The sequence below is a fragment of the Brassica oleracea genome, chromosome C7, assembly GCF_000695525.1.
Source record: "Brassica oleracea var. oleracea cultivar TO1000 chromosome C7, BOL, whole genome shotgun sequence".
In the NCBI taxonomy this organism is placed as follows: domain Eukaryota; kingdom Viridiplantae; phylum Streptophyta; class Magnoliopsida; order Brassicales; family Brassicaceae; genus Brassica; species Brassica oleracea.
In genome coordinates, this window is record NC_027754.1 from 14,632,343 (window position 1) to 14,643,351 (window position 11,009).

General features: G+C 38.3%; 2 protein-coding genes across 4 annotated transcripts; both read right to left on the reverse strand.

The window, feature by feature from the left end:
- Positions 1 to 671: 671 nt before the first annotated feature.
- LOC106303555 (endo-1,3;1,4-beta-D-glucanase) lies at positions 672 to 2,655 on the reverse strand. Its single transcript, XM_013739820.1, has 7 exons — positions 2,397 to 2,655; positions 2,253 to 2,274; positions 1,708 to 1,834; positions 1,470 to 1,560; positions 1,279 to 1,368; positions 1,065 to 1,165; positions 672 to 969 (listed from the first exon to the last, which is right to left on the reverse strand). Exons 1-7 carry the CDS (start codon positions 2,542 to 2,544, stop codon positions 829 to 831), a joined length of 720 nt encoding a protein of 239 aa, XP_013595274.1. The 5' UTR covers positions 2,545 to 2,655; the 3' UTR covers positions 672 to 828.
- Positions 2,656 to 4,173: 1,518 nt separating this feature from the next.
- Positions 4,174 to 11,009, reverse strand: LOC106306073 (non-lysosomal glucosylceramidase). 3 transcript variants are annotated; one of them, XM_013742540.1, is made up of 19 exons: positions 10,576 to 11,009; positions 10,375 to 10,485; positions 10,158 to 10,268; positions 10,027 to 10,083; positions 9,855 to 9,931; positions 9,671 to 9,770; positions 9,281 to 9,354; positions 9,084 to 9,184; positions 8,899 to 9,002; positions 8,539 to 8,592; positions 8,408 to 8,463; positions 8,278 to 8,316; positions 7,342 to 7,483; positions 7,027 to 7,211; positions 6,435 to 6,502; positions 6,216 to 6,288; positions 6,020 to 6,081; positions 4,739 to 5,939; positions 4,174 to 4,659 (listed from the first exon to the last, which is right to left on the reverse strand). In XM_013742540.1, exons 2-19 carry the CDS (start codon positions 10,456 to 10,458, stop codon positions 4,407 to 4,409), a joined length of 2,841 nt encoding a protein of 946 aa, XP_013597994.1. In that variant the 5' UTR covers positions 10,459 to 10,485; positions 10,576 to 11,009; the 3' UTR covers positions 4,174 to 4,406. The 3 variants fall into 3 exon arrangements, with proteins under 3 accessions (XP_013597994.1, XP_013597993.1, XP_013597995.1); XM_013742539.1 differs by having other exon boundaries at positions 10,375 to 10,490; XM_013742541.1 differs by having other exon boundaries at positions 10,375 to 10,490; positions 10,908 to 10,993.

Consider the following 11,009-nt stretch of genomic DNA (forward strand, 5'->3'; position numbering starts at 1 on the left):
CGCACCGAGCCGGCCGGACGGCGGCGGCGCACGTGAGGAGCCTTCCTCTCTTTCCAAGTTGTTTAACACATGATATCAAGTGACCATATATAAACAGTTCTCTTCCTCTTGTTCCCAGCGATGTGGGATATTATTAATGTTTTTTTGCTACAGGCCCAAATCATTTGTTTTTCACAATTTTCATTAAAGCGAAATGGCTATTAATGGATCCAACAGTTTCAAGATACAAAAACACCAGCCACAAGGTTTTGTTAGGTGTAAATATGATGGGTTGGCAGTAAGAAAAAGAAAAGAGAAACGAAACAATGGTTACAGCGGTATGGTTGGTTAGTTACAGTTACAGATTCAAGTGGATGTCATAATGGTGTATGACAGATCAATCAAAAGATTTATGGAGGAATCTTGAGCTGGGAATTACAAGCTCTCCTAATAGCAATGCAACATACATGGTCAAAGAGGATATCGCAATGCTATTTTTGAAAGACAAGTTAAAATTCTTCATGTTTCTCTTATGATGTAGAGCTCCTGAACGATGTTTCCCTATCTTTGAAATAGATTTTTTTTTTAAAAAAGAAAGAAAAAAAAAAAAGAAAAAGATTTATATAGATATTTTCTTTTTCAGCAAATTAAGTTTCTTGTTTTTTTTGGACAAATGTTCGGCATTATAAACCAAAATCACAACATAGCAACATGCTTCCAAAGAGGCTATAGAGAGTAAAGACGCCAACAAAGAGTTTCATAGTTCGTCTCTCTCTTTATTTTCATTTACCAACACTATTAGTAGTAGTAGGAGTAGCAAATGTGATCACGTTAGACAACCTTTCTCATTCACTTAACGTAAGTCACAAACCAATCAAGCATCTCCTTGTGCGCTTCTTCTGCAGCTTTAACCGCCTCTGGGTCATCCGTCTTGTACCTAACTGTCCAACCGTGTGCCACTTTCGGGTATATCTTCACATAATTATTCACCTACACATTCCCGTGTTTTTTCAAGTCAATTAGTTTTATTTCTACAGTTTGAAAGAGATAAAACTCGTTGAGTTGCAGAAGAAGTAGAGCTTTACCTCAGGTTTGGAAGCAAGAATCTCCTCAAATTGCTTCAAGAGTGCTGGTGGAGACAACTGATCAATCTCAGCTCCTAGTATAGCAATTGGTACCTTCCCACCTACAGCAAACCATTAGGCGAGGCATGAGACTCATTGTTACTCATGTAACCATGTTTATGTCAGGAATCAAGATGGAAGTATCTATGTTATCAAAGTACTAATAGTCACTTACCCTTGATATCATCGACCGTGACAAAAGAAGGATGAAGCAAAACAGCTGCTTGAACAAATTCTTGCTTAGACAATTCCACCACCACTTTTGCTGAAGATCCATTAAGACAAGATAAGAAACATGCATTAGACACTTCCAGATGTTAGTAGTGAAAGATAAGAGAGTGTCACATATTTTCACTACAAACTCACCACCCCAACACATCCCTGCAGCTCCAATAGCAGTTATGCCTTTGGTCTTTATGGCTTCAATTACTGGCTTTGTGTCTTCAAATCCCTTATCCTGGGAAAAGGGAAAATGAAACTGATTCTCAGGTGGAATCTATAGAAACAACAGAACAATATGACATAACACATAGTGGAACTTGTGAACAACGATGTTATGTTAGAAGGAAAACTGAGTTTAAGGATTAAGGATAAAGGAACAAACAGCGCCATGGTCTTTGATCCAGAGAGAGATGGGTCTCTCCTGATTAGAGGCATCAAAAGGATCTCCATAGAAGTAATCAGGAACCACAACATAGAATCCAGAAGCTCCAACCTTATCCGCAAGCGCCCTTAAAACATAACACAAAGAATTCAAACTCAGTAGAATCTCGAAAACAACAAAGTGACTTGCAGAGAATACAATCAAACAGTGAGTCAAAAGCTTTTTTCAAAAAAAAAAAAAAAAAAAAAACTCATAGCTGGCCCGGTCGTCTTCGGAATGAAGCTTATATAACAAACATTAACGTATCATAGTTTTAACTTTTAACTTATTGAATTAGGCTCAGTAAGGTTTTTATTACACCACTAAACAAAAGCACCTATGACTGGGCTCAGTAAGGCCCATTGTATTGGTTTTATCCAAATGATATCAGATCAGATAACACAAAGTTCGAATTCTTAACACTTTAAAAGACTTTCAACTTGTAAAAATGCAAAACCAATAAGCCTATTTATGCAAAATCTAACGAGAGTGGAACAAACTATTACCTCAAGTTTGGAGCTTCATACCCTGAAGAAGAAAATAAACGAAGCACAAGTCAGAACACAGAGATCAAATGGGTCCAATAAAAATCATGTCTTTGACTAAAAACATATTTGAGTTTGAGATCAGAGCAAAGAAGAATGATTTACCAAAAACATCAGAGATGAGGATGACGCACAACTTGGAATCAAGAGAGCCAGAGACGTAAGCATCGAGCCCACCCAGCTTCTCTACATGACCCGACCCGGAGACCGGGTTAAGAGCCGGCGGGTTTTCGCAGCACTGAGGTCCCGACATGTGTTCTTCAGTTCAGATAGGTTAGAGAGACAGACAAAAATGACCAAACTCAATCATTACGTTTTCTTTTTGTAGCCTATTAAATAATGGCTATCGTGGTCATGATCTGACAACTACAGACAAAGTGACGGCCGCTATAGGCCTCCTCGATTTATACCAAATCTGTCTAAAAAATTGGATGTCCTTCTAATAATCTATTTTTTTATTATTATTTATTTTTATTTTATTTTTTAATAATATTTTTTTATCTATTTATTTGATTTAAAATTTGATAAATATAATTTATATTCATAATTTTGATGAAATTACACTATATTAAGTTTATATATTCTATTTGTGTATTTATACAATCCTAAACATGAAAGTGTATTAATGTTATACACAACTGAACATTAACATGTTTTATAACATATTAAACAATTTAAAAATTCGGCTCTGAATAATTTCCATTTAATCCCTAATTTTCTCTCTAAGTGTTAAACCCAACCCACCGCCTTGCTAGCGCGTTTCCGAACTGGGAAACATGATCTTTTGTTTTTGTCAACAGTTTTATTAATTGGGCAATAACCCAACCTTACAAGTCCAGTCGAAGCCCAATAACAAAGATGAGGTTACAAGAAAACACGTGGTTCTTAATAATAAAACTTTAACGCATGATCGACACGTGCAGCCTTGTGTGGCAATCGACGTTTCTGGATCTGAAGAGAGCACTGCTGGTTTCGCCGGAAAGTCTACCGGACCGAGAACCTTCAACCTCTTTATTCGCCTAGTTGAACCGCTTGACCGCTCCTCCTTCCTGTGATGATTGCCGGTCTTCGAAAGTTCCACATCTTCACGGTAGAGATGAAGTCCGGTGAGAAGCTTCAAGGAGGTAAACACAAAACTTCGCCAAAACGCTTTCGATAAGAAAGCTCCAGCTAATCTGAGTCTGCATCAACTCTCCTCCACTTAATCAATCTCTCGTACCCTCAAGGATACTTCGCCCTAATATCATGAAGCGAAGATTGATACCTTTTCCGAGTAAGAAACCCAGCTTAACTATCGAGAAGACGATAACCTCCATAAACCAATCGGAATATTGATTTATAAAAGAAAGAAAGAGATCGGATTTTAGATTAACACAACAAAAAATCGCCTAAAACGAAGAGATATCGCCAATGCGAACTTATTAAATTTCAACCACAAAACTGATAGGAGATGAGAAGATGAAGAACATATCGGTTAAGGGTTGAAACACAAACAAAATCGCCAACGCGAAAAACTAATCCGATAACACGGAAGAAAGTCGATCAAAGATCGAATTATATTACACCAAAAAGATAAAACTCGATCCCCTGTGAAAGATGAAGAGTCGGTGAATAGGGTTATCGTGAGGAAAATCCTCTCTCTAAAAGTAGAGAGAGAACTTTCCGCATTCTGATTTGGTGAGACTCGCTTTTACAGATTATTGAGTTGCTCTAACTTTCAACGTCCAGTACTTGGAAACATGGTCTAGAATAGTGAGTGATTGATTGAATATTCGTTACAAGACAAAAAAAAATTGTTAGCAAATAACACGAGATATAAGTGATACATCCATTAGCTAAACTGAGAAAGAATCTGTCCCTAGCTTTCTTTTCTCTATGTACGAAGCAAAAAGTCTTCTTCAAGATCCTGATAAGGAAACTTGAAGGTTATTAACCATGAAAGAAAGTAAACAGTTTGGTTACAAACTTATCATCTTCCTGCAAAACATTAACTCTTTCTCTCTATGAGCAATTTGTACCGCAACATTCTAGAAACGTTTCCATTATTTTTTATGGAAATATTTCCCACCTGTTAATTACATTACAATTACAATCCGGAACATTATGTCCGAGTATTCAGCAGGTACAGCTTAAAGAAGAATCTCCAAAACACTTAGCTTTGTGTGTTACAACTCTGGAGTTGTGAGAGAATCTCCGGCTTCTAGGGGACATGTGAACTCTGTCCATCATGTTGATCTTAGGAGCATCAAGGATTGCCTTTGGCAGCGACAACGCCCACTGCATTCCCCATATTGCGAGAGGCCTCATGTATATCAATGACCTGTAATGCCCATCCATTGTCCACCCTTCCGGTGTCTGGAACCAGTATCTGTATCCAGTTCAAAAACAGGTCAAATCAAATCAAAATCTCCAATAAACCATCAAGATCATGTTCGAGATAGACTTACCCGAAACCTTCTTCTGACCAGCCAGCTGTGAAGATTCCCTCAGCAGTAGTGAACCCTTGCTCCTCCATTCCAGAGAGGATCATAGTAGCTGCTGCTGCATACGTGACACCTGTCCATATCTCACGTGACTGCATGCACGTCTCATCCACTTTCCCATCAGGATGCATCCCATTTACAGCACCCATTCTCCCTCCTTTCGTCTTCATCACATTGAAATCAAAAATCTTTTGCAAAGTGCTTCTGATTTTGGAATCCTCGAAAATCGGAGGCAGACCTGAGGAAGCAGTATACCACTGACCCGCAAGCTGATCCGTCTGTATCGATTTGCTGTTGCTGCTCGCCCCGCTGTCATAATTGAAGTAAGTTCCGTTCCAGAGCTTCGCTTCCAACGCTGCCTTTGCATTCAAAAACTTGTTCTTGCACAATTCCGCAAAGAACTTATCACCGATCTGGAGAGCCATTGCCGCTGCTGCCTGAAGAGCAGCAAGCCACAAGCAACCGCAGTAGGCGCTCACGCCATGAACAGTCCACGTATCGTACGTCTGATCAGGGAAACCGTCGTTCTCTATCAGATCGTCGTTATCTCTGTCAAACTGTTCCATGTACTCCATAGCAGCACGAACCGCTGGCCAAACGTCTATACCAAATTGGTAATCCCCTGTAGCTGCGAAATCTCTATACACCTGAAGCACAAACTTTGGGTTAAGATCCTTCCACTTGCTTGTGTCGTGTATGTTGTACGCATTCATCTCGTTCCAAGGATCATGCATCCCTAGATCGTGAGGAACAGCGCCTCTGACCTTGCGGATCCCCAAGTTCCCCTCCGCAAGGAACTTAACCTTCCTCCCATCCTCGGACAACACGGCTTTAGCGAAATCCCGCTGGATGTTCAGTTCGATCTTTGGGAATAGCATAAGGAGCGCATACGATGCGTAAAAGTGCACATCGTACGTGTTCCACATCACATACTCCACACCTTCCAAGTACAGAAACCTACCAACATCATCATCTACGTGCGAAATGTCTACAAATAAACCATTGCTTTTGTCAGTAACTGATGCTTCCCCATTGCTTTCTATTCCATTGCTGTCGCAATTATCACGGTTATTCTGTTGGTCTTTACTGTCAACTCCACCATCTGAATTTCCTAAATCTGATTGTTGAAGCTGACTATTCCCATTGGCCCGGATTGAAGCGGAGTCTGCAACAGGAAATGTTTGAGAAAGTAAATAACAAAAGAAGCAACAAGTTTTTCAATCATATAGGCATATAGACGGGTACCTATCCAGACTGTGCCACCGGCTACCAAAAAGTAAAGCTCATTGAACAGAGTGAACTTGTACCTAAATATCAAAAAACAATTCAGGGGGCAACGATAAGAGAGCCAAGCATTAAAAATTCATCTATTATGGGGTACATGAATATGCAGTACAATAGTGATGCATTGTGATACAAAGAAAGGTTCCAAAGCAATTACCATTCAGGGAGCCTCTCATCTCTAAGGATGGGATTTTGCCATGCCTCAATATCTTCCTCCCACCTTTTATAATCTGAATTTGAAAACCAAAGCTAGTCATTAATATATAAGCGCCATTCTGTGTATGTGTAGCATGGAATAGTTTCAATTCAACAGCAGTAAAGATCCAAACAGAACGGTGGCAACTCAAGTGAAGACATTGACAATATAGATACATACGTGTTAGTGCATCATGCACAAGGTCAACAGCTGCTCTTGGCGAAGTTCCATAAAATTTAGTGTATCTCCTGCAAAACCAAAACAAGAGGACAGAAAATATAAATCAGACAATCACCAGTGTTTGACATACCACATTGAAATATTGGCTAAATGTCTTATCTTCTAAAAGTATGTACTTGATTGATAGACTCAAGTCAACCACAAGATTTTCGTTTTGTTAACCAACCGATACCAAAAGGCTACATTCGTGCATTCTCTTCACTATTAATTTGCTGAAGTGGCAACCCACATTTGCTTGTTCACTTTTTACGTGTATTAACAAGTGTTCGACACTACACTAAAATTCAGTCTTCTGGGACATTAAAAATGAATAAGACACATGACTCAGAGTGCGTCTACAAAACTTAAAGGAGATCCAGTATCAATGACAAGTATGCAAACTATATGGTACACAGAAAACTTCCGAAATGAAAAGGAGAAATAGCCATTTTCATGAAAACATTATGAAAATAAGTTTCATATAATTATCGACAACTAAACAGCTTAATCTCTCAATTTTAGGAAGATACCATAAATGATGTACTTTATTTACCTGTCATATGTGCTTCCCTTTGAAAATTTCACTTTTGGTGATGACCATGAAAGAGCAAAAGATACAGTGCACTTTCCATGTGCCTCTACCCATGCAGTAGCTGAGACTGCTGCACAAATAGTATCTCCAGCTGTTGAAGGCACGCTCGGCCCACTATTGAAGTTTTCTTGATCAAATTTCCCATCCTTTTATATAGAATATCTATATGTCAGTCTCATATGTAACAGATATTCCAGATATATAAAACAAACGTTCTTATATCACTGACAATTTAGAACAAAAGAACAATTATAGTCAATAGCAAAGAAAAGTTACCTTCTCCATTTTATCCCACATATCCTTTGCTGTAAAAGAACTGTCTTCAGACAAACCAAAGTATGGTAAAACAGTCACATTCACATTCTGAGTCTCACAAGCAGAGATCGCAAATGTAACAGGAGGGTTTCCCTTGTCTGTCCTGAAAAAATATCACACATTCAGAAGAAATCTATTCGCTTAGAGAAAAGAACACAACATTCTACTGTGAACAGATAAGCCGGCAAAAATGTCTCAACACTCAAAAAATAACAACAGCGTAAATTGGTTTAGCAAGAGGATTTACTTGGGGATCCTTTGTTATGCAAAAAGTCAGGATAAAGTACATCCCACCATTTAATAGAAGACACAAGAGAAAGAATAAGACTATATACTATACATTCATGCAGACACAGAAACAACACAAGTACATGTTTCGTACCAGAAGCAAACTGCAATGAATAAGTTAGCATTTCGAAATCATTTGCAAAGTGCCAATTACTCATACAATCACACTACAAAAGCGTTCAAAAGATAAGACCGAGACATCAATAGTCTAAATGCAGCAGACTAAGCCTTCACACGGGAAGAAAAGTCTATCTAGGGAACATTTTAGTGCTAAAACTGAATATGAATATTTCTGGCTTAATTAGTTATAGTATTATACCCTCAAGGTAATCTGGTAATGTGCAATTACTATTGACTAACAAGGTGACGTTCGCTGGCGATTTTTTGCAATAATGAGTCGGTACGATCTTATTGTTTTGTTTCGTTCATCAGGTCAGTTATTTGAGCACGCCAAATGTAAGGAATGTAACGTTGTTTTTAAGAAATAAATCTTCCGGTATTGACATTTCCTAACTGTCCTCCATTAAACCATTTAGGAAGAATTGCAATGTGGACCACGAGATCTATGCATATCAACAGCTTTATAGCTATTAAGGTAAAGTGACTTACTTGTGATGTAAGAGGACGCCGGAGACCCCATCCTCGCCTCTGAAAGGAAGAAGGACACAAACAAACAAAAATTACATTTCGACTTGAAGCCATAACCATTTATAAAAAGAGGTCATATATTTCTCCTTACATAAATGGCTCATTCACATGACCCCCTAACATATGCGAAGTCCCACCAATTGAGTTCTGTAAAAAACAAAGCTGGTAAACATCTCCTCTTCTGGATATAATGTAATAGAAATGAATCAGATGCCAACTCACCGCCCATGTAAAAAGAAGACTGACTTTTGCCCTTTCCTTTCCAGTGTTCACCAACTAAAACAAAAGTAGTAACTCTTAGAAAATCCTCAGATTCATGTGCAGGAGATTAATACTCCATAAGTGCTACCACTTCAGACATTGAAATATAAGAATATGTAGAGGTTCATCAACTAAGTCAAAAGTATCATAACAGACCCATACATGTGGAATATGCAGAGTCTAGATATTCCAAAGATTGTTTGATAAAAATATACATCCTTTCTTGTTCACATGCTTTCAGAACTAAGATTTTTCCATATTTACAGAGGCATCACACCAAGCCGATATGAATATCCACTAGATGATGAGTAGAATACTTACAGTATATACGAAAACAGCTGTGGGAAGACTACTATCTCGGTAATTGTTTGGTATAAAGGGAGATATTTGTCGACATGAAATCTTTAACTCTGGGTCAGGCTCACCTACAAACAGAAGCAACATTACAATTAATATGCAGAGAGAGATATTATAGCCTTACAAGAAAAGGTTGCGTAGGTTGTTACCATCATATACAGTCCATGCCCGAGGAAATAACGCATGATAAGTAGAATGCTGGCCATTCAGATTCCAACCCCATGAAGAAATACCTTTATCACGCGTTTTTCTGAGACCATGAAACCAGTGCAAGGTACGTGAATTAAGAAGAAGAAATAAACTTGCATCGTTGAAACAGAGGATGTTTTGTAAAACAGATTCCTACCCTAAACTTCCATGCCGGCCTGGAGCCAAAACTGATGCATACTTTTTGTGCCCACCCTCTCGAGAAATAAAAATCTGCAAGGATGTGCCACGGAAATGTTACAAGTAACAACAGCTTAAATAACAATCATAGATTGGCACATACAATGACGACAATTCTGCAAGAGGAAGATTTGCAACTAAAGTAAGAACAACTAATGGGTACTTTCAAAAGAGTATAAAGCTTTCAATGGTGAAATTGGAAGAGAAGATTCTCTGTTGCAAGATCCAGAAAGAGTAAAACAGTGAAAGAATAAAAGGCTATACAGTATGGGAAGAAAAAAACAAGGAAACAGTGGAAGTAAAAGACAGCGATTACAGGTCCACTACTAGTATTAGTTGAAAGACTTACAGAAAACTGATTAGACATCATAGGTGATGGATCGCACGTTCCAGGAGTAATTTGCCACTGCTTAAACTCGCCCCTGAAGCCCCTAGATATGCTTCCACTTCTGCAATTGCAAACAGCATTGCTCAAAACCTAAGCTATGGAATGATAAAAACCAAAAAATCAGAGACTAGATATTATATGGTACCCCATTCCTCCGAGGGGAACACCTTGGGATGCAGATGGTTTACAATTCTCTTTGGTGAAAGGATCGATAGGTGCTTTCTGTAGCATATTACGAAAAAACAAAAATCTATAAAATAACATTCACAGACAAAAGAAGAAGGTAGTATGGAGCAGAGTGAGATAGAAGGAGATACCCTTCCATGGGAGGCTTCTTCTCTGACATAAGACCATAGACGTATCCCCAACGTTACCTGTAATTCCGCATTTAGGAAAACTCCAAAAATAAAATCACATTTTTTGGGCAATAAAAAGAAAAGCATTATACCATTTTGATGGCTTCTCGAAAGGTGATAGTGAACTCTTTCAAGATATTGGCATGGCAGTTCAACCTCCTCCTCCATGCGTGCGGTGGCGGAGCAGCACTATCGAAATCAAGCTACAAAAGCAAATTATATATATATATATATATCCAATTTTTTATTAAACTCGAAATCGAAAGGATTCTTCATACACAAAAAAAAAAAAAGAGAGAGAGGATATACTAATTGCAAAGTAGTTTTGGTAATGAATTCCTCAGGAGGCCATGAATGCTTTCTCCGGTGAAACAAAGTACTTGGCCCCACCATTTCCACTCTAAGTCAGTTTCTCAATTTCTACACTGATAAGATCATATAGATTAGTTTTCGCAATACGAACTCATACAGAAACTTAAGCAACTTACAAAAAAAAAATCGAATTTTTACATGGAAGGAAGGTCTTTTCCCTCGGGAAAGAATTTGCAGGATTAAAAGCAGAGCTTCAAATCGAAGAAGCAATCGCAGACTCAATTGTTGCTGTCAGATTCAAGGATTAAGCAATAATTTGCAGATGATGTAAACGCATCGGAGATTCAGAAACCGAAACTGATTTTTTTTTTTTTTTAACGAAACGATGATGGATGGATCAAATCAAATCAAATCAAATCAAATCAAATCTCGAATCAGAACTGGAAAGAAGAAAGGATGGAGAGGAGAGGAGGGTTGTGTCGGAAGGAATGGGTCGGTGATTCTTTGCGTTTGGTCAGAGAAGTCTGTACCTTTCTTTTAAGCGGTAATGAATGAATTAAGAACAACAACACTCCAGATGAGATCCACACTTTTTTTTTACATATCCAACGGTGGTCTCTTCTGGTGTGTAC

Coding starts and splice junctions, on each gene's coding strand:
- LOC106303555 (XM_013739820.1), bottom strand. CDS start 2,544: ATGTCGGGACCTCAGTGCTGCGAAAACCCGCCGGCTCTTAACCCGGTC. Junction 2,275..2,396: donor CCTCATCTCTGATGTTTTTG/GTAAATCATTCT, acceptor TTTCTTCTTCAG/GGTATGAAGCTCCAAACTTG. Junction 1,835..2,252: donor TATGAAGCTCCAAACTTGAG/GTAATAGTTTGT, acceptor TTATGTTTTAAG/GGCGCTTGCGGATAAGGTTG.
- LOC106306073 (XM_013742540.1), bottom strand. CDS start 10,458: ATGGTGGGGCCAAGTACTTTGTTTCACCGGAGAAAGCATTCATGGCCT. Junction 8,593..8,898: donor CAGCTGTTTTCGTATATACT/GTAAGTATTCTA, acceptor CTTTTGTTTTAG/TTGGTGAACACTGGAAAGGA. Junction 8,464..8,538: donor GTCTTCTTTTTACATGGGCG/GTGAGTTGGCAT, acceptor TGTTTTTTACAG/AACTCAATTGGTGGGACTTC.